The following is a 26,264-nucleotide window of genomic DNA, read 5'->3' as shown; positions in this document are numbered from 1 at the left end:
GTCTAAATGTGAGCAATTTCAGGAGGTTTTAATAAGTTGTTGATTACAGATAGCGGATGACAGGGTTACAACCTGTGCCTAGGCTTTGCCACTTCAGACAGTGGATGCTGGAGTGCATAGTGTGATGTTTCCACTTATGGCTCCCTTCATGTAGAAAGAGAGCACAGCAGCATAAGGACAGCTTTCCCTGACACTCTGCTTTTCCATTTGCAGGGAGTTACTTTGCAATGGAAAATCTGTAATGTACTGATGCTTTACAGTTCAGACTGAGCTTTGACACTCCCTCTGCTGCAAATGAAAACTCATCCTCGGCACAAGATTCAGTACTAAATGTAGTCTCTGCTTTCTGACCTGCACATTTTAAAGAATGATTTTATGCATTGAAAAGAATGGAGGGGGGATGTGACAGGATTTGTTTGCAGTGTCAAACTGCATTATTTCTGCAGTGCAGATGAGGCCTTTGTGAATTATTTGGAATATTTAGAGCTACCTCCCAAATCTTCTGATGATAGAATAGAATTATTTCTCATTGGCTGCCTGTAGAGTTTTGCTTTATAACTAAGATAAAGAAAGCTCACCTTGAGAGTTTGGGGGAAGTCATTGGTAGACTAGACCTCCCAGAATGCTGGCTAGAATTGTGGGAGATGTAATCCACCCCATTTCCCCATAAAGGAAATTTCATGTTGTGTCTCAACTGTCTCCAAATTGTTGCCCAAAGAGAAACTGATGCAGTAGCTGCTGTTTGATGCTAACTTAAATGGGGTCTTTGTGGTTGTGAGTGACACTCTGTGTCATGTCTTCTTTTAAGGAGTGATTTTTAGATATGTGGTGAGATAATAATTTATTCTATTGAGCTTTTAATTGATACACCTCATTCTTTCTGCTTTTCATTTTTAGAACTTTTATAGCTGTTCCTTTGTGTTCCGGTTGATCTTTTAAAGGATCTCATCCCTTAATGGTTCCAATTCCCTGTTGAATTCTCCAGAACTTTGATAGCGATTACTTTGAGGTATCATGGGTCTTTTAAACTGCTGTTCTTTGATGGTTTGGAATCATAATGTTTTAATCATAATGTGTCACTTTGGAAGGCTAAAGAAAGAGGGTCTTGGAGTACTTTATGCCTATTTATTAAACGAAGAACAAGTCCCAGCATGCTGGCTGCGGGATTCTGGGATCTGTCATTTGGAAAAAGGCTCTTTCCTCAAACTGTGCCAATGTGAGTGCTGCAAATGCAAAATTAGATGGCCTTCTGCAGAAACGTAACCCATTGTCAACCCTGTTTTAGCATGCCTTCTGTTCCTACCTTTCAAGTTGTCCTCCCACCCAGCAGATTGTAAATTTACGCTCTGTTTTGTCTCCCTGGCTCCCTCCCTTTACAAACTCTTTTACTCCAAGCTCACAGGCGTTCATCCCATTAAATATAGATACCTCAGATGCTGTTTCAGGGCATTCGGAATATAGGACAACCGTATCCCAAAAGGATTTGGATGCTTTTAAGAGTACCTGCCTCTTCAGTTTTTGGATAATGAAATAGGCATCTGAAGGAGAGAAAGAGAGAGAGAGAGCAAATCAGGTCATTTAAAGTCCTATATATATGCCAAGTTAGGAAACAAAAAACGTATTGTGTTTATATATTATATATGGATAGTTAGCATACATGGGAGGAAAATAATTTGAAGCATTATTTGGAAGTGAGCAGGGAGAGAAAGATTCCTGGTCCCTGTTTGCGTGCTTCATAGCTTAGCTTTGCCATGAAAGACAGCGGTCAGTATATTCAGAGTATATTGGCCAATATTCAGAGTATATAGAGTATGCAATTGCTATTTTTTTAAAAAAATATAATAAAATACAATTCAGAGATATCTGTTCCAGCGGTGATATGCAAAAACCATCTTGAAATAAGTACAGTAAACTAGAGCTTGGGAAAATGTGAGAAACAGTGGATCAGAAGATCACACTGGGGCAATTTGCTAGTTCTTGGCCAGAAATTCAGCTCCTGAATTCAATGGTGAATAATATAATGGGATGAACTCATTAGCAAGAAGCTGTTAATTGATATTGTAAGTGAAATATCGGCATGGAAGGCAATGGGCTAAACAGAGGAGCAGGAAGCTTTGTAAAAGATCTTTGCACCATGAGACTGATTTCTGAATAAACCCTGTAAAAGATATCTGGCCTCAAGGAAGGGCGCTACAAGATAAAATAGTCAATGCTGCACAAAACCACTTGTTTTAACTCCATTCTCAGATAGTGAGGGGGGGAAAAACAATAATGCCTTACAATAATGTAAGAGAGCTCTGGTGTAGAAGGAGTATTTCAATCCTAGCCCCAGACTATACAGCACAACCCCTGTATCCATGAGAGATACGTTCCCGGATTGACTGTGGAAAGTATGGAAAATAGTGACCCTATTACAAGATCTCTCTACATACCTATTGAAATGAATGACATTTGGCAGATGTTGACCAAAGAGTCATATTGGAGGACCTAAAGGTTCCTAGAGAGAACACCTCTCTAAGAGACTCGGTCCTCCAGCATAATGCTAAGGTCAACTTCCACTAGCATACCATAGAATTGTGCTGAAGGATCCAGAAAATGCCTAGAGAGAACATAATTTTTCAGATGTGTGCAAGTGAAACTGTGGGTACTAATTTTGTGGATATGGGGATTGTACTGTACACTGGTGGGCAAATGTTAAGCAAGTCAGATTCTCCATAGTGCCAAGTCTCTAGGAGATTCTGACATTTTGTCATTGACAACCAATATAAACAATACCATCACTTGGAAACTTAACAAATGTATATTGATGGACTGGTGATGCCAAGGATTGAATCAGGGACTTTCTGGGTGCAATGCATGAGTACTACATCTGTTCTGTAGTTCTAGTCCCAAGGTTTTCCTCCTTTTTCCACCTCTGGTCTTCTAGATGTTCCTCAGTTTCTACTCCCATTAACCAGCATGGCCAACATTCAAGGATTCTGAGATCTGTGGTCCAAAAGATCTAGAGGACCAAAGATTGAGAACCACCGGTCTGTTCATTTTAAACAGGTCTCCAGCATTTGTATTCCAGGATCCCACTACTGTACAATTTTCTGTCCCTTTTACAAACAATGGTGATTTCATCTCAGATGGTCTGCAACTGCCCAGAGAATAAGAGTTTGCCATAAAACAATAAGACTAATTTCTCTAAATTTTTTGCCATCTAATGCAGTGACCAATTTTGCATTCATTCCAGGAGGGATGATTTTATGTCTCTGCAATTAATGCTGCAGACATCTCTTCTCTCTGTTCAACCAAAAACATGATTTCTTTCTCTCTCTCTGAATATGTAGCAACCACAGTAACATCCTACAGAATCCTGGGATTTGTAGTTTGGCATGGTACCAGAGCTCTGAATTTGAAATACTTCCCAATCTGAGGCTTCCGTAGGATGGAGCTGTGGCGGTTAAAATGATAACGAAGTGCAATTATTGTGTGGAGTGTGAAGGAAAGTCACCTCTTTGCTTCAGGCAGAAAACACCCTTGTGAAAGAGAGCAATCTTTTCCACCTGGTAGTTGAGCTTCGACATGGATCAGCTACCCTCAGCCGACTCCTTGTATCACTTTACTCCCCTGCTCTTATCCCTTCCATCTTTCTTTTTTGTGCTTCTGCTTTTTCCATCACTAGGGCTGTATTGTTCAGGACACGCTCACCTTTCCACTTCATATTTATTCTGCCGTGGTGTTACAAAATGGAAAGATACTCTTTGTTTGTAGGAGAATACCCCTCGAGGAAAGAAAACAAGGCAGGCTATCAAGTTAACATAGGTTAACTAGTCCTTCTGCGAGTCAGTATGGTGTAGTGGTTAGAGGGTTGGATTAATTCTTTGGGAGACCAGAGTTCGAATCCCTGCCTTGCCATGGAAACCCATCGGATGACCTTGGCAAGTCACAATTTCTCAGCCTTAAAGGAAAGCAACAGCAAACCTCCATTGTGTCTTGCCACAAAAACTGGGAGCTGAACCCTTATCTTCAGATTCGTGATCCAAAACTCAAACAAAGTGGCTTTTTAAACCAAAGTAGCAGCTCCATCTTTGCTACTTATGAAAATCCATTTTGACTCACTGTAATTAAGAACCTGGCTCCTTCAGGCTGGGAAAAAAGCCATAAGAGAATTAGTGGAATGAGAGAGATATAATTACAGATCTTATTTTGTAGCCCAAAGCCACAAATGTAATAAAGCTTTAATAGCAGATAATTTTTTGCTGTTTTGGGATCAGCCTCCAGTTTTAAAAACTGGGGATGCTTTAAGGACTGTGACTGAAGATCCTTGTCTCTCCCGAATGTTTTTGCAGAGCAATCGTATGCGCTGTTTCAAGCAGTCAAGCCCAGGATGGAAAGCAGAGGCTCTGACGCTGACCCTGAACACGTAGCAGATCAAAACTTGGAAAAATTGCCTTTCTAGAATAAGTTGTTCCCAGAATCTTCCAGCCAGCATAACTACAGATTGTTCTGGTTGAGAGGTGCTGGGAGTTGTAGTCTAAAAAAGTAACTTTTCCAAGCTCTGACATAGATTGCAGACTGAGGTTGCCTGATCTAAGTCTCTAGGGTGAGATGTATTGTCTTTTGATTTATATGTTTAGTCCTGATTCCTAAATCTTCACAAAATCCCCCATTTGGATGACTTGGGTTTAGGAATGGAAGAATTTGCCCAGTTTTTAACCTGGGATTTGTACATCCCAAAGTATATTGGGAAATTCCTCTGAGCTGCAAGTTACATGGAGTTTTGTGCAACAATTATACTTTTCATGTAGAATCTATGGGTTATTTTTTGTATAAAAACCACATTTTCTAGAAATACATGTTTTTAGTGCAAAAATATATTTGGGGTGGGGGGGTGAAAATTACACATAACAAATGCACATACATTTCCATGCAGAATAACTTTACATGTGATGGGAAACATACTTTGGATATACCAGGAGAAAATTACATAGAAATAGGGAGACAACTATGAAAAAATTACTTGCAAAGAGAAAAGAGTCAAAGATGTGCATCCCTGCAAAGGTAGATATCTTTTTCTTGCCACCCTTCAGCATATGCAAGTAGGTTGTGAGTAAAACATTGGCATCTCTTTCAATCTCTGCCAGTTCTGGGTTTCCACGGCAGCGTCTCAGCCCTTTGTCAAAGCCTTCCCGTGTTCTTTTTATAAATCAAACACAACTGGGATTGTGTTCTGCAAAGAGCAATAGATTCCTATCAAGAAGAATAATGAGTTTTTCAGTCAGCTGGACAGGTGTGTTGTGAGCCTGCTGTTTGCAGATGGCGTGGGCCATGCAGGGAAACCTGGGACCAGCAATGCCTTCTAAAAGGCAATCAGTTAAGGCATGCACTGTATTTCTGAATCAGGTTTGTGGCTAACTCTTGAAGGTACTCCCTTGCAAAGAAGATGTCAAGTTTCTAGCCCTCAAAAAAACAAAAAGTACTATGCTGACATTCCCCTGTGGATGATCTGAAAGGAGCAGAAAGCAGGATCATACCCACTGTCCTTAAATTAACGGGATGCCATGCATAGGTCTCACTTGTATATCAGCTGTTGTCGTGTGCCTTCAAGTCATTTCTGATTTGTGGCGAACCTAAACTGGGGTTTTCTTGGCAAGATTTGTTCAGGAGATGTTTGCCATTGCCTTCTCCTGAGGCTGAGAGCATGTGACTTGCCCAGTGGGTTTCATGGCTGAATGGGGAAATGGGATATACACATACCAGGCAAAAGAAACCAGGCAAGTTCTGGCCTCTGTGTTATAGGGCCAGGAAATAAGTAACCGTGAATGTTCTTTTCATTCCTATAGCCCAGTCATCAAAACTGGATTTAAGAACACACTGTTGTCCAAAGGACCAGGGTTCAAATCCCCACTCAGCCATGGAAACCCATAGGGTAGCAGTCTCTCAACTGCAGAGGGAGGCAGTGACAAATCCTTTCTGAACAAATCTTGCCACGTTTGGTTGGGATTAATACCCCATAAAGAGGAAGAGGTCCAGGACCCCAAGGGAATGTGGTCCCAAAGATCTTTATTTGGCTCCCTATCCCACCCAGGTTGGCCTTAAGCCTCCTCATCCCTGCACCTCAAAATCAGTTTGCGTGGATCATAAACCGTCCCCAAATTGGCACACTGGCATTCCTCCAGGTTTGGCAGATGCCTCAGCAACACCCACACGTTTCTCCCAAATGAAAGGAAAAACATCCCAAAATACCTGAAAATGGAAACAAAGGGTGCATCTACGCTGTAGAAATAGTACAGATAGACAGCACTTTAACTGCCATGGCTCCATCCTACTGAATCCTAGGATTTGTGGTTTTGTGAGACACCAGCACTCTTACGCAGGGAAGGCTAAAGACCTTGTACAACTACAGATCCCAGGACTCCATGGGATGAAGCTATAGCGCTTAAAATAGTGTCAAACGGCATTATTCCTCCAGCGTAGATGCAGCCTTTGGATTGAGTTGGATAAAATTTCAGTGAAATGTAGCTCACAGGAGAAATCCAGGGGGAGAAGACCCTTGAGGCATTCTTGGGTTATGGAGTCCTCTAGTTGCAGAAAGGCAAAGCCAGGGAGAAAAACCACATTGAAAAACATGCAACTGAACTGCCATTTCATGTTATTTTCTTTCCCAGAATCGGCACTCCCAACCCGGGCAAGAGACATTGCTGATGACTTGATGAAAGAGTTTGCCTTTCTTTCCGGTGAGTACGGTCAACATGTGTTTGCTCGCTCTTGCAGTTCCCAGTACATTTATTTTAAAGCAGGGAGGGCTGGGGTGGGAAGTAGGGGAGAAATCAGGTGGTCGCCTCCATAGCCAACAGAGACAAATGTTGTGAAATGACAAAGGCAGTCAGAGATCTGCATAACCTTTGCATATGCAGATTTATATTTATAGGTGCCTATTTTAAATCATGGATATTACACAGAAATACAGGCCATCTCATTCTATTAGAGGGAAACCAAGACCAGATAGGTGATCATGAATGAGAGCATGCTAGTGACATTTGCATTTGTAAGTGTGGCTTACGTTCATGTAGGGTGCTTTTTTGACGGGACACATAACACTATTGTCTAGTCCTTTTTGCTCCATCCAAAACCTCCCACCCAGTAGCTGTCAAACTGTTACTGGTACTTACTGGTGTAGAAGAGCCAGTGGAGGAAAGTACCATATATACTCGATTAAAGGTCAACCTCGTGTATAAGTTGAGGTCTGGTTTTGGAGCCAAAATTATGGATTTTGATATGACCCATGGATAAGTCGAAGGTAAAATGAAACAAAGGATGCGAAGGATGAAGCAAAGGAAAACAAGGGCGGAGAATGCTGCCATTTCTGCACCCAGGCATTTAAAAAAGGGCAGAAGTGGTGCCATGGCAGAGAATAATAATAATAATAATAATAATAATAATAATAATAATTTTATTTATATCCCTGCTCTTCCCATAGGATTGAGTAGAAAGGGTCGGTGGTATTTTTGGTTCCTTTTTTTATAAGCGTTAAAGTACAATGCTTACATTGACTCTTGGATAAGTCAACCTAAGTTTTTTGGTTTTGATTTTGTTTGACTAAAATTTCTAGACTTATAAATGGGTATATACAGTAGCTCAATGGAAGAAAATGCAGCTGGTAGTCATAAGGCTGGGTTTCTAGGCCTTTGATAATCTTGGCTACCCTTCTCTGGACATGTTCCAGCTTGTCAATATCTTTCTTGAACTGCAATGCCCAGCACCCAACCATTGGGATGTTATCGGTGTGCATGGAGTTATTGTTTGCAAGGCTCATGTGTCATTAGGTTGAGCTGTTCACTACTTAGCAATGCTACTCTGTAATCTTTTCCTCTCTTTCTCCTCCCCTGTTCTGCCCAGGAGGAAGAGGAAAAGACAATGGCTGGATCATAACACTCCCTGAAAACTCCCATTTCAACCAAATGCCCGAGGATGTTGTGACCAAAGTGTTAACATACTTGACTCGGATCCCAAGGTACAGTTTTTGCCTTAGGGTTTAGGCTGAGTGAGTACTGGGATGTTATGTAACTGTAGCACTCTGCACCAGGGCTGGTCTCCCAAATGGGTTTTGAGAACCAGGAGCATTATGTAGAAGGCTGGCGGTGTGGCTCAACTCAGTGGTTAGGTACAAGGCATTACTTATGAAGACTTTTTGAGACTCTTGCCTGTACTCAGACCCAGGACATTTTCTTAACCTAACCTGCCTCCCAGGGTTTAATACCTTCATTTTAATTTAATGGTTTTATTGTACTGTGGGCTGTCCACATTTGTTAGGGTTCAGAGCACAGGACCTCCATGAAAGTCGAAAAACTGCAAATAAAGCCCTACTTTTTTTACCCAAGAGAACACCTGTCTAGGAATCTCTAGGTCCTCCAGGACAACTCTATGGGCAACGTCTGCCAGGGGTTGACCATAGAATTGTGCTGGAGGACCTAGAGATTCCTAGACAGGTGTGTTCTCTCTAGGAAACTCTTGGTCCTCCAGCACAACTCTATGGGCAACATCCAGCAGAATGCACATCAGTGAACATTGGGGATTTTGCTGGCTTTGCTACAAGGTAACATAACAGCAGCCCACTGGAAATGGACGTTATGCAACCGCACAGTTCTAATTTCAGTCCACTTATGAAGATGCAAAACCCCAGCAGGGTTTCAACATACCTATTTAACCCATCTAAATTCTGACTGACCCTAACTAAGGAGATGAAAATCTTATCATGATAGTGCTATGGGAACGGGAAAAGGACAGAACTGATAATCTTCTAAGTCTAAGTCACACCGCTGTCTCATATTCCTAACTAACAAACACACAGCAGCCTTTTTAATATCCCATCAAAACATTTACAAGTCACTTCGAACATTGCATTCTCTTATCCCCTCCCAACAGATGACTTACTTTCTGACATCTCATATATGGCCACATTTTATCTTAATTTCTGTAATCAGCACAACAACATATCACTCCCCCCCCCCCCCAAAAAAAGACCACAACATCACAGCAATGGGAGGTATCCCTTCATATCCTTGGTATGCCCTTGCATTGGGAAAGGCCAGCCTTTAACATGACAGAAACACCTTTGCTTTGATATCTAGAAACTTGGCAAAGGGTGGGAATGAAAAGCTGAGATTTTTCTGTGTGCCTACCTCAGTTGTGCATGAGTTTGTTTGTTTTTAAAGTTCACACACGATCCGGGCAGTACAAATAAGCCGCGTACATTTGGTATGTTAATTTCCTTTGCAAATCTGTTTGCTCTCTGACTAATAATTCAAAGGAAACAGTGGCTTGGTTAACTCGCCTGTGTGTATAGCCGAAACACCATACTGCTGCTGGGAAGTCAGGAGGACCCAGGTTACCCTGAAGGAAAGGGAAAGCAAATATAGCCAGGCAAAAGCAGTGTGATTGAATCACTGACACAGGGATGCATCTGACTCGGCCTAACAGGCATTTTGTATGTGTATGTTTGTTTTCCTTTCCCCTCCTCTTCCATTTTTTCTTTTATATTGTGTTTTATTAGATTAGATTAGAGTTAGATACTCTATGTGGATTTGCCTCTGAAGACTCAGACAGTGCAAAAATGCTGCAACTAAACTGTTAACCACAACATCATGTAAAAACAGCCTAACATCACTCATACCGGTTGTCAATACGTTTCTGGAGTAAATTCAAGATGCTGGTGATGACATTTAAAGTCCTCAATGGTTAAGACACTGATCCCTATCAAATCCCTTCCATGCGCACGGTTTTAATTTGCTTTAAACTATCTAAACCCTTTCAATCTCTCTTTGCAACTTGTTAAATCGTTTAACATGGGTTTTTTTTTATCCTTTTAAAATCATGTTTGTTATTCATTCCAATTTAAATTTGTGACATTAGTTTTATTACATGCCAAACAGATTTCTGGAGAGAGGGCAGTATGTAAATATCTTAATACATCTTAATAAAATAAAATAAACATTTTAAGAATGAAGGCAGGGACTTGTTATTAATTTGCAAAGAAATATGTTAGCTAAATAAATATGTTTTGGCTAAAGAGTGGGAATAATAATAGGAATTTAAGGCTACCATTTCAAATGCTGACAGATAATCTTGCTTCCTCCACAGCCGAAGGAGTTTTTGGCTGATATGCTCCACCTTTTAAATGGCACAACTGAACTCCTGTTGATAATGGATAGAGGGTGCATCCAAGGCAAAACCCATGGAAATGGCCACTCAGGAGTTTGCAAATAAAGAGAGGGGAAATCCAAACTTTTCAGCATTGTGGTAATCTCTTAACCAGAGAGTATGATATTGGGGGGGGGGGGGGGGGAGAACTTGCAAAAGTTGGTGTGAAACATGAAACCCATTGAGTGACCTTCGGCAAGTCACACTCTCTCAGCCTCAGGGGAAGGCAATGGTAAACCTCCTCTAACAAATCTTGCCAAGAAAACTCTGTGATAGGTTCGCCTTAGAGTCACTATGAGTCAGAAATGACTTGAAGGCACACAACAACTATAACAACAATCAGGACAGGCCACCTAGCTTACTCCTATCTGCTGTGCACTTGACATTTGTTTAGGATTTTGAGCCCAGGTTTTGCCTTGTTGCTTGCTCCCCTATCCCTCTTTAACTGGCGAATGAGCAAGACGGCATTTTAAGCCAAAACCTCATTCTGCTAGGGATGGAGCCTGGAACTGTCTACATGTAGAGCAGGTGTTTTACTGCTGAGCTATGGGTTTAACCCATAGAGAACATTTGACCATGGAGAATCCAATTGCCTACTCTGATGGGTGCTGGCTCTTTCGCAAGTTCCCAGAAATCTCCAGCATGCAAATAATCTGCTTTACAATGGAGCTGTGGTCCCTTTATAAAGGAAGAGGAGAAATTGTGGGTATATTTCCATTCCAGATTTGCATATTTTTCTTTCTTTCCTTTGCCAGTTACAGGGAACTAATGGTGTCCAGTGGCTCCCATGCCCATGGGGTGGCAAATACACTCTGGGCTTTAAATCTGATCTTTATTGCAACTATCCAGAGTGCTGAAACTAGTTTGGGAGCAAAATCCAGTGCATTCGATAGTTCTCTTTGCTAAAGGGAGCCAACAGCAACCACTCCAGAGAAGGCAAATGTCTTGCCAGGTTAGGAAGTGAAGAGATGAGTGATCTGGGTACAAATAAGCCATGATGATTTGTGTATAAAGTTCCCATTGGTGTGGTTCCTTCCTACGAAGAGACAAATTGAAATACTGTAGCTGCCTTGGGTGGTAAGACTGACAAACTTTCCTTTTGGGGGGACTACAACTCCTGCTATCCACCACACAGACAAGGGGATGCAGGGGCAATATCTGGCCTAGTGTGCATTTTGTCTTGAACTGGAAATTGAGTTTGGTGACCCTGGATTTCATCAGCAAGATGTCCTCTTCCCCATTGTCCTCTGCTCAGTTGTCCTGATGTGACTCTTTCAGTCCCTGTGGCTACTGCTGGAGCATTGATACAAGGGGACAAAAGATATGGAGTGGGCCAGTGCAGCTCTTGGTACTTGGTGGAAGCCTAACCTCCAGGCATTTTTTATTAAGTGAACGTAGCTCTTTTCTTAACAGTTTGATGAGTAGATTAGGAGCGGGTTTCCCTGAATAATAGATGGAAGGGAATGAGTCACTGAGATGGACAAGGTTAGGGAAGATGCTAGTGAAAGCATGTGATATGTAGAGTTCCAATGGGTCCAGCCTCATGCTGCAAGGAAAAGGAAAATGCTTGCATGCCTTCTGACTGTCCTGATTTGGCAGGCCTAGTGAATCCTCTGTCATCCCACTTCTTCAGCAGCTTTTAACATTTCCCAGTTTCTCTCTCCTTCAGCTTTCCCCCTTTGTACTCAGTTTACTTTCATGGCTGCAAAGTGAGTTCAAAGTGCAAAAGTGCTCAGTCAAAATAAAAATAAAGAGTAATCAATTAACTCAAAGGGAGGGAGAAGAAGAGAGTCCCACCGGTTGGGAACAGCTACCAAGAAGGCCCTCTGACATGTTCTGTCTTCCTAGTGAGGCTTAACTTCTTCCATATGAACCTTTCAAGCAGAAGGTGGACACATTTTTCACTTGCCAAAGCTAGGTTACAAGGATCAGTCTTTGCAGTAGAATTACAATGAAGAACCCTTGTTTGGGGATCAGAAGTCTCTGGACAACAACCAGGAAACAGGGAAGGTCCAGGTATAACATGCTCTCAGTTTGCATTTCAGTATGAATTTGGGTAATGTCAGGTTACTCCACGCTTTTCAACCCTTCTCTTCTCTTATAGCCAACGAAAATCTGACAGCAAATTTACCTTAATCCTGGACAGAAGGCTGGATACTTGGACGTCGGTCAAGATGACTCTTCAAAGAATAGCAGTAAGCCTCTCTTGAGGTCACACCTTTTGACTGAACGGGTGGGCAATGTGCAGCTGTGTGTGTGGCCCTTGACTCCTCCAGATGCTGTTGTTGTTGTGTGCCTTCAAGCCATTTCTGCCTTATGGCATCCCTAAAGCAACCCTATCATAGGGTTTTCTGGGGCTGAGAGTTTGTGACTGGCCCATGGTCACCGAGTAAGTTTCCATGGCCAAGTGGGGAATTGAACCCCAATCTCATAGGCTGCATCTGTACTGCAGAAATAATCCAGGTTGACACCACTTTAGCTGCCACAGCTCATTGCTATGAAATGTTGGGAATAATGGTTTGTTGTGGCACCAGAGCTCTCTGACAAAGAAGGCTAAATGCCTCACAAAACTACAATTACCAGACTTCCATAGCATTGAGCTATGAGTAGCATCAACCTGGATTATTTCTGCAGTGTAGATGCAGCCCCCATCCAATACTCAAACCATTATACCACACTGGCCCTTCCCAATACTCTACCCTAGATTCTCCCTTTTAGAAGCTGAAGCTCCCCACCAAAGAAGAAAAGGTAGACTACTTCTCCAAGAAGCCTCAAGGAGCTGTGATACATATTTTAAATTGGTTGCATGGAGACCCGGGTTTGAATCACCACAGCATTGCCATTAGTAGAAATAACTTTAAGGCGCACAGCAACAATGTCCTCTATGCACTGCTTAATGTAAAAAATGAAAAAGCAATATATTTAATAGCCTTTTTGGGCCCCTTTGTGTTTTTCCCCTTCCATCTTGGGGGCATTTTTAAGAGTCTTACAGAGCTCTTGGAGAGTTTCAGGGGCAGAAAACTATTCCTTGCACCCGTTGCAGTTGCTCACCCTATCCCACAATTTTAGAGGTCTGAAAAAGCTTTGGGCAAAAATTCTGCTGGAAGGAAGGTGAGGCAATAGTTAGGCTGATCATATGTACCATTTTAAATGGCACAGTATCATTTCCCCCCACGTTTCCAGACCATCCCATTGTTTTAATCTAAATGTCAATTCTGTTGCGTTTTCAAGGAAAAAATGCATTTACGTTGCAAAAATGGTTTGAAAATCCCTGCTTGAAATTGTGGTTGTCAAAAAACCCATTGTGTCATGGAGTGTGAGAAGTTTTACGACAAGGTGTTGCAAGACTGAAATTTGCTGCATAGATTATCAGAGAAATATTCATGGTGCGACCGTGGTGAAATAAGGTCCCCTTCTCATCTACCTAAATATTTTTATGAGTTTTGTCAGTGAAGAATAAATGGTTCGCTCAATAGGTTCATGTAATAAAACTTTTATTATTGTCTTACTTTTTGTGGATCCGGAATATTACATAACCCCGTCCCATATTGGCCATCCCATTGTTTCAAGGAAATATGGTCAGCCTAGCAATCATGTGGCGCAATGGTTTGAGGGTCGGACTGTGAGTCTGGAGACTAGGGTTTGATTCTCAACCTGGCCATGAGATCCACTGGGTGATCTTGGGCAAGTCATACTCTCTCAGCCTCAGGGGAAGGCAGTGGCAAACCTCCTCTGAACATAGTTTTTTGTGGGGGTTTTGGGCTATGTGGCCATGTTCTAGAAGAGTTTCTTCCTGACTTTTCACCAGCATCTGTGGCTGGCATCTTCAGAGAACAAATCTTCCCACGAAAAACCCCTTAGGGATGCCATAATTCTGAAATGACTTGAAGGCACACAACACGTACGCATAGCAATGGGTTGCTCCTGTGAGCAAATTCTTTTTAAAGTGTCAGACGCTTTGACATGTCTCTGAATTTCTGCATTCCACCTTAAAAAATGCACAGCTGTTCCTGGCCATAGAGTGTCTCCCTCTCCCCATCTGTCTCTCCTTTATCCTTCCTCTCTCTCTATCTCTTTCTTGCCGGGTAGCACAGCCAAAGGCTGTGCATGCTTTTTGGCATCCGTGCCCTCTGCTTCTTTCGCCAGCATCACCTGCCAGCCTGGTTTGAGTGGCAATTAGCAGATGATGGGAACATGGCTAACCCATGGTGGCACACCTGATCAGAGCAAGGAGCCTCCCTGTGTCCTGCTGTGCCATCATGATGCTGCTACCTTGGTACTCGGAGAAGCAGCTGTACAGACAGCTGGTTACCCCGGTGACTTTTAAGAAGCCGGGTCCTATTTCACTGATGCCGCATTGACTTTTGGGCAAGGCCAACCAGCTCCCGTGTGAGCAAGGGAAATGGCTGAAGCGAGTCCCCCAAGAGGCAAGATGAGGGGCCGAAGGAATGCGGTAAGGGCTCTGTCTGCGGTCTTTTTTTTGTTCCCTTTCCAAATCAGATTCTAAGTTCATACACTGTCTTCCTGCAGCAGTCGAGAAAGCATGGCAATGCAGTGTTCTAGGACAAATCTGCTGAATGCAGCCTTTAGAAGAGAGCGAGAGCGAGAGCTCATTTTTGCATTTGGCATTTTGCAAAATTGCATTTTGCAATTTAGCGTTGCCTTTCCCAATATCTGTCCAAAACATTTGTCAACCCTGGTGTCCCAAGACTGGCAGCATATTTAAACAGAACATCTCGGGGATATGGTTCCATCTCTTTAGCTCTCCCACCTTGAGATGTGTGGGGAGTTCGGCATTTTTTCATTGCATCATATATTCTGTCTTTGAAGGCTGGAAGAGATAAATTGGAGAGACACTTTTGCAAAAATAGGCCACTTTTTCAAAGTGGCAGGCTGCTGCTAGGATGCTTTGCTGCATGCCTACCTGACAGCTGTCCTAGTTATTTGTCAGGGATGATCCTGTGTTGTTCTAACTGTTTTCTGGTTTACCTGTCCTTGGGAAAATTATTGTCCCAATTTTTGTGTGAGAAAGGAACGTCTTATAAAACTTTGGTTGGCTGACATGGATGTGTGGCTCCCCTGGGTCTCTTCAGAAGTTAATGCAGACAGCTTTAGCCCACAACATGGAAATTAATATTGTTGCACCAATCTCTTTCATTTGTAGCCCTGTACTCAGAGATAGGGACTGATAAAACCATCTCTGAGTATTCTTTCACTAGGAAACCCCTATGAAATGCATGGGGTCGCCATAAGTCAGAAGCGACTTGAAGGCACACAGATACACACTCAAATTACTTGTGAGTAAATCTTGAGTGTTTTAACTCACAGCTATTTAGAAGTTCCTGGCTTCAGCATGGACAGTTCCTCTTTTCCATATGCTCCTTATATCTACCTCCCTCCACTGTCTGTGTTTTGTATCACCTTGCCTCTTGAAGAGATCTGTGAAGCTCAGAAGCTTTCACATTTTTGTACCAGTTCAGCTAATAAACGTTTAATGCTAACAGTGGATTTTGGAATCAGATCAGTTCATTGCATGGAATAAGTAGCCAGACTGACTGAAGGATTCTGGGTGCCATTGTTTCAAAAGAGGAACTTTTCCAGTTACTTGGTTTCTCCTCCTCCATTAGTTCATCTGAATTTTTTCTTTGTCTTGTTCTTGTATCACCAAATTCCCTTCTAATTTAATAATTTTAACTGAAACCGAGGCTCCGTGCAGAGAGGCAGTCTGAGTGTGCATCTACAACATCACTGTAACTGCTGTGGCTCCATCCAACTCAATCCTGGGATTTGTAGTTTTATGAAGCATCAGCACTCTTTGACAGAGAAAGCTAAAGAGGATCTGCTGGAGGTCTTCAAAAGCATTGTGTGCATATGTGCCTTCAAGCCATCTGTTGACTTATGGCGACCCCATGAATTTCTTAGGGTTTTCTTAGACAAGAAATCCCCAGTGGTGGTTTTGTCAGTCCTTTCTTCTGAAACCTAGCAATTTGTTGTTGCTTGTTTTTGTTTGACTCATGGTGACCCTCAGCCAAACCTATCCTGGGGTTTTCTTGGCAAGATTTGTTAGAGGAGGGTTGTCATTGCCTTCCCTTGAGGCTGATAGCATGTGCCCAAGGCAGCTGGCCTTAAAATGGACCCCCAAATCTCATTCTAAAGAAAAATTGCCCAGCAAAAAACACACCCTTGAAATCCCCAAAATGAAAATTGGAAGTGACTTTTAATGTCATTTCCAGCCCAAAACTGATGCAGCAGAGGCCACTAGGGAGGCAAAAGTCTGACAGCCATTCATCCTGTTGTAGATTCAGGGAGAGAAAACCTGTGAACCTCCAGATGTCATTGGCCTGCAACTCCCAACTAGCATTGCCAATAGCAGTGAATGATAGGAAATGCAGTCCAACAACATATTTGAAGGCCCCAGTTCAGCTCAGTTCTGCTTTAGATCTTTAGCTGAAGATTTTGGGCATGTATTGTTGGGCACTGTGGATATAAATTCCATTTATAACTTCATTGCTTTTGAAACTAAGGTGAGGAGGGAATCCTCGCTCTTGAACCTCTCCTGAATAGCAGTGCAGCAAAAAATGGAAAGATTGCACAGAGATCTCCTGCAGCAGCCTCACTGTGTGGCATGGAAATGAAGCTGAATGAAACAGCTTTGCTTATGTAAGGATGGGAGGGAAGGATTTTAAAAAAAAACCTTGCTGCTCTTGGCTGCAAGGATAGATTTAAGGTAGTAAGGACTGAATTGAAGCAGCCTGCTAGTTTGCACTGAAAAGTCTTTAAAAACAAACCATATTAAGCAGAGTCTGGCCAAAAAAGAAGTCTGCACTGGAAGAAAACTGGTGTTCTGAAAAGTTTCCATTTGGCCTACAATTCCCAGAATCCTCAAACTGTCTGGGAGTTTCAGGTATTCTCTGAAGATGCAGCCACAGATGCTGGTGAAACGTCATGAATAAACTCTTCTAGAACATGGCCCCATAGCCCGAAAAGCCCACAAAAATGATCAACCTCTGGCAGATATTGACCATAGAATTACACTGGAGGACCTTGCGAGTCCTAGAGAAGTGTTCACTTAGCTAAAAATAATAGTAGTATTTTATTTGCGGGTTTCAACATTCACGGGGTCCTTCATGCCTAACTCCAGCAAATGTGGAGGGACCACTGTGATGAGAAATAAATTCATTTGCACTGAGAAATATTCATGTTGCAACTAAGGCTGCTGCACAACCACATGATAAAATTGTCTGCTCCAGGTGCCTCAATCATTTGGCGATTAGTATGCCACTTAACCTGGGCATGTTTGGGGTACCATTTGCTACACCAGCCAAGGCAGCAAAATATCTCAGCATGGCCTTGCTTTCAGAGAAATGCAGGCTGATATCCAGTGCATGTTTTCATGGGAATAAGTCCTCATAAACTCAGCGGGTTATATTTCCTTGGAGACTAGTGGTTGGGAGTTTCCACATCAGTGGTATGGAGTATCTGGGTTCTACTCTGAACTTTAAGGGAGCTATCTTTGGCACCATCTCCAAAAGAGGGACAACATGTTGGACAGTAGTTCCAAACTTTGGACTAAAATTTGTGGCAGATTTACTAATCCACTGACTTGGAAATCACCTGCTACTGTTCCTTCTGTGAATAATTATGCCCCAGTTTTACTTTGTTGGATGTCCTTAGAAGTAGGCTCTGTGTGTGTCAGTGTGTGACTGTTTTGGGGCCTCACAGAATTGGAAACAACCTGTCTCCATCTCCTGGCTCACAATCCCTGGTCGATATAAAGCCTGCAGGGTTTGAGTCTAGGGCCATCATATCCTGTTCTCTTGAGCACTTTGTTACAGCAGCCAACTCTTGGTTCCTGGCAGGATTCCCTTTGCCATAAATTGGACCGGGGGTTTGGCAATCAATTTGCATCCATTTATTATTTTTAAGCCTCTCTTAAAAATAGCTCGGGGAACATAAGAACACTGGGATGGCAGGTTTTGTCCCATGGAGCTGCGATCCAAAATATTGTACTTCCGTGTCTTATAGTGCCATGCAAAGTACATAATCCGAGGCAACACTGCATTATGCACTATAAACAGTATCATTTATTACAGGCCAGGCTTGTTGGATTGCCAATTTTGAGACCTATTTCACTTTGGTAGCTGGTGTGATGCATTATAGATATTACAGTTCTAGCATTAGCATTTTAAATGACTTCTTCTCTGTCTATTTATTTAAAAATACATATTTGAGGGGTGTCAAAAACACACACACACACACACACACACACATATATATACATACTGTTGTTGTTGCATGCCTTCAGTTTGTTTCCAACTTACAACAACCCTAAGGCAAACCTACCATGGGGTTTTCTTGGCAAGTTTCTGCTAAAGTGGGTTTGCCATTGCCATCCTCTGAGATGGAGAAAGTGTGACTTACCAAGGGTCACCCAGTGGGTTTCATGACTGAGTGGGGATTTGAACCCTGTTCTCCAAAGTCATTGTCCAACTCTCAAACCACTACATCACTCTATCTGTCTGTCTGTCTGTCTGTCTGTCTGTCTGTCTATCTATCTATCTAATCTCATAGACCCTATGAACTTCTGGAGGATATTGGAAGAAGTGTCTCCAGAATCCACTTACCCGCACTGCTGGTCTTGAACCTTGTGATGGGAAGCAGTGCTTCTCAGCAGTTGGTCATCCATACGTTTTGGACTTCAGCTCTAAAAATCTGTGATCATTGCCCAAGTTGGCTAGGGCATATAGGAATCAAAGTCCAAAACACCCAGAGAGCCACTGGTGTGGAAGATAATGTGATGGGTTTGGACCAGGCAGAGATGGACTCATATTCCTTGCACACTGTAGGATTGAGGTCAAATCCTTAGCCAACCTCATGGCGTTGTTGTGGAGATATACTAGAGAAATCCCCTCTAGTGTGGCTTGATGAAGGTGTGATGGAGACACATGATAGTTGCTAGGTTCTAACGCATGAGTGAGATGATGGTACTGGATCATGTTCAGTCTTTCATGGCTACTGATGGTGTCTATTCTCTCTTTTCTCCCATGAATGAGGTCATTATGTTTGATGCTGAATATATCTCAGCACATGTGGAAGTGGCTGGAAATTGGCTGATGATGTGCATTTTTAATATAGAAAGAGGCAAGTGCCAAAAAAAAGTCCTTGACTTGCATCTATATCAAGATCTTATCGATTATACTTTTTTTTGGCTTTATATTGTGCAGAATAGCCATATCTGTGAAGGTGGTGGGACTGAACGAAGGGTCTCTCCTGAGGATGTCAAAATCCAGGTGGACACATCCAGGGAGCTCGGGTCGATCAGATAGCCTGGACCTAAGCCGTATAGGCTGAGTAGATCTTTGGGTGACTTGTGGCTTCCAAAAAGGACTTTTCCCAAGCTCTAGGCCAGCCCTACCATTAGTCCAAGTGGTACCAGTAGCAAAGAGCAGCAAGCTGATATGAGCTGCTCTGTGCCCCCTTTAAAATATCTTGCTGCCCCCCTGAGACAGAGGATGCTCTTCCATTGCCAGTTTTGAAGGAGAATTCAATGGTTGCCTGCCATTTTTGGGAGAAAGGGTTTCTGCTATTACCATTTCACACCTCTTTAAATTGCTAATATTGCAGTGATTTGGGTTTAATCCAGTCCATGAGTTTCCTTGAGCACTTGGATATGCACTGGAACAGTTGTGCGCAAAACCCCAAAGCAACCTGGTGAGTCTGAAAAGTTGGCAACTTTTGTGGCTGGGAGGCAACCACTACACTGACCTGCTAAGGTTCAAAAATGGAGTGGAAAATCTTTCAATGAGTGACTGTGAGTTCTGATTTTACATGGAAAGGTAATACTGATATTTTCTCTCTCTTTTTCTCCATCTGTTTTACCTCCTCTCTATAGGCATCATTCCCAGGCAACCTGCACCTTGTGATGGTCCTCCGCCCCACTGGATTTTTCCAACGCACTTTTACCGATATTGGATTTCGGTTTAGCCAGGAGGACTTCCTTCTCAAGCTGCCTGTATGACAACCTGTGGCATTAACTGCATGAATTGTAATGTCTTGTGTTGTGAAGCTTTATCCGTGGACTGTGAAACTCTTTACCCAAGGATGTTAGGCACTTTTGCACTTCTGCTGGGAAGAACCTATGTAGCCTTCAGTGTTTGAAAATGGTTGTCTTATAACTATTTGAAAATGGTATTTTAGGATTGTATCTAGACTGGTTTTAAAAGTTTCTAGAGTGCATTTTAGCATGTTTTAAAAATATTTTCCCCCTTTGCATGTTAGATGGGTGGACTCTATTAAAAGAACATGGATATGGGCTTGCAGGAATTAAGCAGAGCAGTGGAGGATGGGGAGGTCTTGGAGATGTCTCATCCATAGGGTAGCCATGGGTCAAGAACAAAACTATTTTAATTGTGTTTATTTGTTCATCTTTTTCCAAGCCCTTATGGGTTGGGAGGTGATATATAGCTGACCCTTCCCATCCATGGAAATTTTGTTCCTGGCTCCCTCACAGATGGCCAAAACCATGGATGGTTGCACCTCATATTATTCAGTGGCAGTGACATGCATGTGGATACATCAGCGCATCTGCATACATGCACCGCCATTTAATAATACAGGGTATAGCAATCAGTAGTCAGTCAGGTATGCAGATTGCCAGCCTGTTGATATGAAAAGTCCACTGTAGAACTATCTTAAATATATAAATAACAGCCATCTGGGGCATTTCCTAGGGCTATTTGTTAATATTCGGAAATAATGTCATTTTCTCCCTCTCAGTAAATGAAGGAATTTTTCTCCATCTGTCAGCCTTTTTGTGAGGCTTCGATCAGTACTGAAGTTTGATACTACTTTAACAGTCGTGATTCTGTCTTACAGAATCCTCTCATTTGTAGTTTTGGTAAGATACCAAACAAAGCTGCAGTTAGATAGAGTCTCTAGTGGCTTTATTTGGTATCTTACCAAAACTGCAAATGCTAGGATTTCATAAGACAGAGTCACAACCATTAAAGTAGTATCAAACATCTATGCCTGCAGTGCAGACACATCCTTAGATAATGCTCTGCAAAGAAGACAGGGCATTACATTAACTCGTATTTAAAAGATCAAGCAGCTATTTGCTTAAAGCAGAAGTGGAGCCTCTGTTGCCCACAAAATGTTATAGTGTATATCCTATCAACTGCGGTCAGTAGCCACATTGGCTGGGACTGATGGGAGGTGGAGTCCAAGAACATCTGGGGAAAACGTGATCCCTGTGGAATCAAGTTTCAAGCCCTGTGGATAGTAAACCTCTATTTTCTCTGGTTATTCCCTTCTAGGTTGTAATGCTGAGTTCAGTCAGTGACTTACTTACATACATCGACGAGAAGCAGTTGACGCCAGAATTCGGGGGCACCTTGGAATACAGCCATAGTGAATGGGTGATCTTCAGAACAGTATGTCCTTCTCCCATATGCTGTTAATATTATCTACAACTTAGCCTGCCGGATTCTGGGCTGTAAAAAAGAGAGATTGATAAGCCCACCATCTGGTACATAATTTGAGTAGAGGAGGATTGGTTGCAGTAGGATGCTTAAAGACATTTAAGACTATAAAGACATTTGTAAAGCAATGCCAGTGGCAGCTAGTGGTTTCCATGTGCATGGGCCAGTGAAGCCACACTGGGGATGCATCCACATTGCAGAATCAATGCAGTTTGATACTGCTTTAACTGCCATGGCTCAATGCTATCGAATTCTGGGATCTGCAGTTTTGTGAGCTGTTTGGCTGTCAGAGAGTCTGGAGCCACAACAAACTACAGATCCCAGGATTCTGTAGGATGGAGTCATGGCAGTTAAAACAGGGTCAAACTGCATTAATTCAGCAGCCAAGGTTTTAGTCAGAATTGAAAGGAACTCTCCTGGGTGCTAAACCCAGTCCCGAAATAGATCCAGCATTTTGCTCTCGGAAAGCTGCACAGTTTTCCATCCTCAGTGAAAATCAAGTGTGCTTTTTCCCCCAGATAGAGGAGCCCTTGCCCCTGCACTAAGCTAAATACCAAGCTGATGGATTCAAAACCTATTTTTCCTTCCAGGCTATAGAAAGTTTTGCACTAACGGTGAAGGAAATTGCCCAGATGCTTCAGTCTTTTGGCATGGAGCTGGCAGAAACGGAGTTGCCAGATGACACCTATTCAATCGAGCGCATCCTGGCCCTTCGGACAGAGAAATACTACCAGCTGAAAGTAAGTTTTCTCAGGTGCCTTACCTGATTTCAGGAGGGTTTGCATGCTTAGGCAAATTTGGGGGTTAGACCAAAAAAGCAGGGGTGAGCCAAAGAAAAATCCTAAGTAGCCTTCTCCAACATGGCACCCTCCAGATAATGTAGGATTGCAATGCCCAGCATCCCCTGCCAGGTTTATTTATTTGAAATATTTAGATCCTGTCTGTACCATACGATCTCTGAGTCGCTTCCAGTAAACTAGTTCAATAATACAGTCAGCCCTCAACTTTTGCAGGGGTTAGGGGTGCAGGGACCCTGGCAAAAATGGCAAAATGGCAAACATGGGCCCATTAGTGTTCTGTCTAGGCATTTCTAGGTCCTCCAGTGTGAGTATATGATCAACTTTCTGAATAGCCCTCGTAAAAAAATGGATAACACTAAAGCAATAAATGATGTATTAATGACATTGTATTAATCAGCGTTGCTTTGGTGCCTTTTGCAGGAAGATATTACAACAGTTACCAAAGAGGGAAACATGCTGCTGTGTAGTTTAGAGGAGCCTGAGACAGACGATGCTGATGGAGAGCAAACGCAGGAGAGATCTGGGGACTGGGAGACGGTCAACAGGTGAAAGGGTCATTCATTGTGCATTTGTGTGATGACTAGAATATTGGTCATGTCCATTTAAATAATGCACAGGAAGGCATCATACTGGCAGTGGCTGCCAAAGGACAGTTACAAAGGCAGATGTGTCTGTACACCAGAGAGCCAAGGCAGGCATGCATCAAAAGGAGGCTTCTAGAGCAAAGTGGATGCATTGTATTCCAAAGGACCAAGAAAGGCATGTGTTAAAAGCAGGCTTCTACAGCAAAGAACAAGCTATCACTTTGCATGTTCCTTCTAGGTCCTTCTCCTTTCATCCACAGGGAACTTTTGGAGGGTAGGTGGGTGGGTGGATTGGTAAATCTTTATAGAAACGTGGTCAGGAGCATGGAAAAACACACACACACTTGTAAACTAAACTCTTGCTTTCTCTTGGGGAAAGATTGCTTGCCCAATTGTGTGAGATGGAAACCGCTTTTGATGGATTCTGGGAGAAGCATCAGCTGAAGATGGAGCAATATTTGCAGCTGTGGAAATTTGAGCAGCATTTCCAAGAGGTAAAATGAAGTGGACACTCCTCCAGCCTGCCTAAATTACTCCTTTGTTTGGATATATATATACTCTGTGTGTGTGTGTATCATATATCATATATAAAACACACACACACACACACACACACACACACACACACACACACACATATATATATAATTGGAGATATGTGTGTGTGTATACACATACATATATGGATATGGATATATATATATATATATATAGAGAGAGAGAGAGAGAGAGAGAGAGAGAATGAGAGAGATAGACACACACACACTGTTGTAATATTTAGTCAACCTGTACAGGAGCCTTAAGGCTGGCCTTTGAATAACATTGTGTCTCCTCCCTCCCTCCCCCCCACCCTTTTTTTCCCTTTCTTTAAATATTTTTCTCCTTTCAGCTCAGTAAAGCCATAGAATTTTTAACGGAGCAGCAAGGGGAGTTGCCTGACACTGGCGATAACATTTCTCAAGTAAAACAGAGGCTCTCAGACATGGATAACCTGGACAAAATGGCACAGGTGAGGCAACTTTCCATTCCATGGAAATGTGAAACCAGTCTAAACTGTGCTGCAGAAATAATGCAGTTGGTTGCCACTTTAACTGCCATGGCTCAATGCTATGAAATTCTGGGTTTTGTATTTTTGTGAGATATTTAGCTCTCCCTGTCTGAGACCTCTGGTGCCGCAACAAACTACAAATCCCAGAATCCCATAACAGGGTGCCATGGCCATTAAAGAGGTGTTGAATCGCAGTGAAGATTGGATCGTAGATGGTCTGGTGGAATAATTCTTCCCCCCGCCAACCCTTTTGGCTTTTCTTTGAAAGGATGTGACTGGAAAGGCCCAGGTGGTCATCCTCCATGGTCATCAGCTGGCTGCTAACCACCACTATGCCCTCAACCTGATCTGCCAGCAATGTAATGAGTTGAGGCACCATTCGGACATCTTGCTGGAAGAGATCAAAAGGAAACGCAACCGGCTGCAGAAGACCTTGGACCTTCTCACCTCACTGCAGCAGGTAGATGTCCAGAAGTTGAAATAAACTCAGTAGAATTAAAAGCATGTCCATGAAAAGATAGTCACCAGTAACCAGTTGTGAGGACACCTGAAAACAGTTGGTTGGCCATCGCGATCCAACTCATGGACTTGGATTGTACCAATGATTTATTGTATGTTTCCAACAGGCTCTGGAGTGCTGTGATGAAGGCGCATATCTTCTAGCCAACCAACCAATGGATAAATGCCAGTCCCGGGAAGGTGCCCAGAATGCTCTCCAAGATATAGAGAAGTTCCTCGAGAGCTCTTCGCCACATTTAAATGCTGATCCCCAAGCCCTCTACTCTGACTTTGACCTCATTTTAACACCCGAACTCAAGGTAGGTCCACTGAAGACCAACCAAACTCATTGGCTACATAGTTGTATCCATTTAGTCTCCAAACACACTATACTCCAGTGCTTCAGAGAAGAGTCTAAGAGGTGACGGTGATGTTGTTCATTTACAGAGGTATCTTTTTGGACTCCACAGGCCCGGATCCAGATGGTCCAGATCAAGCTGGAGAATGTGCGCAGCATGTTCGAGAACAGACAGGCTTGCTTCAAAAAGCTGGTGGACAAGCAAGTGCGCCCCGTGCAGCTTGTAGCCCCACGGCCGGAGAACCCGCCTCGGTCAAGATCGCCATTGTTTTCTCCCAAACATGGTAACGTGCTTTTAAGTTATACCATCCAGAAAGGGTTGTGAATGAGCCTTGGGGATGATCTTGGAAATGGTCTTTTGTGCTTGAAGAAATGGAGGAAGGGGAGGGGAGCACCAGCTATGGAAAACACCTGTTGTCTTGTTCCTGTGATGTCAACAACCCACTTTCGTCCCTCCACTCCCTAGACCTGTTTTGCATGTGTGTTTGGAAATGCCTGGTTACCTCTTCTGAAATGACCAGTATTATTTGGATATCTAATTAAGATAGTATGGAAGTTATCCATTTTGCAGTTTGCATTTTTTAAAATTATTATTTGCCTCGCACCTTCAGCAAGGAGCTGCTTAAAGCTGGCTGCCTTGGAACAATTGTCTCTCAGCCTCAGATGGAAAGCTGGGAACTTTTTGCATGCTGGAATGTTGTTCCTTTGCTTCTCTCCTTGTGGTGCCAGCAGTCAAACTGTGAAACCTCAAATTATGCATGGTTTTCTGATGGTTCCAAATAGGGAAACCAGTAGGGTTGCCAAATTGAGAATCAGAGAGGGCTGCTGTACTTTTAATAGTTGCATAGAAAAGGGACTTTCAGGTGGTGTTGCTTGTTACCTGGTTTCATGTCGCCTGTTGAATTCCCTGTTCTACACAACCATTAGAGAGCCAGTGTGCCATAGTGATTTGAGTACTGGACTATGACTCTGGAGACCAGGGTTTGAATCCCAGCTGGGCCATGAAACCTACTGGATGACTTGGGTAAGTCATACACTCTCTACCTCAGGGAAAGGCACTAGCAAACTTCTAAACAAATCTTGCCAAGAAAACCATGATAGATTCACTTTAGGGTCACCATAACTCAGAAACAATTTGAAGAGACACAACAACAACAACAACAACAACAACAAATACAACCATGAAAAGTATAGGAGCCCTCTCTGATTCTGTCAACCCTGAAATTAGAGGCAGAACTTTGTTCTGTCCCAGAGCAATGAAGCAATGAATTCCAAACAATTGAATTCCTTGCAACAAATTACAGTTCTGTC

The 26,264-nt window shown here is 42.7% G+C and overlaps 1 protein-coding gene across 4 annotated transcripts in view; it reads left to right on the top strand.

Moving 5' to 3' along the window:
* MCF2 (MCF.2 cell line derived transforming sequence) overlaps positions 1-26,264 on the top strand; it is a 46,985-nt gene that overhangs the window by 2,890 nt on the left and 17,831 nt on the right. For 2 of the 4 annotated variants that reach the window (XR_006104965.1, XM_042478620.1), the window contains exons 2-13: positions 6,654-6,722; positions 7,885-7,999; positions 12,290-12,380; positions 20,078-20,197; positions 21,501-21,617; positions 22,256-22,405; positions 22,886-23,010; positions 23,429-23,543; positions 23,939-24,058; positions 24,366-24,557; positions 24,724-24,915; positions 25,066-25,237. Coding sequence is in view for 3 of the 4 variants with exons in the window: in XM_042478620.1 (XP_042334554.1) it covers positions 6,654-6,722; positions 7,885-7,999; positions 12,290-12,380; positions 20,078-20,197; positions 21,501-21,617; positions 22,256-22,405; positions 22,886-23,010; positions 23,429-23,543; positions 23,939-24,058; positions 24,366-24,557; positions 24,724-24,915; positions 25,066-25,237 (1,578 nt within the window). In the remaining variant the exon portion in view is untranslated. Of the gene's footprint in view, positions 1-917; positions 1,010-6,653; positions 6,723-7,884; positions 8,000-12,289; positions 12,381-14,280; positions 14,639-20,077; positions 20,198-21,500; positions 21,618-22,255; positions 22,406-22,885; positions 23,011-23,428; positions 23,544-23,938; positions 24,059-24,365; positions 24,558-24,723; positions 24,916-25,065; positions 25,238-26,264 lie in introns of those variants that run through there. The other 2 variants (XM_042478621.1, XM_042478622.1) reach the window with 2 other exon arrangements.

This window comes from Sceloporus undulatus, chromosome 7 (genome assembly GCF_019175285.1).
Source record: "Sceloporus undulatus isolate JIND9_A2432 ecotype Alabama chromosome 7, SceUnd_v1.1, whole genome shotgun sequence".
Classification (NCBI taxonomy): domain Eukaryota; kingdom Metazoa; phylum Chordata; class Lepidosauria; order Squamata; family Phrynosomatidae; genus Sceloporus; species Sceloporus undulatus.
Note: the sequence above shows the minus strand (reverse complement) of the source record. Positions and strands in the feature narration are given on the sequence as shown.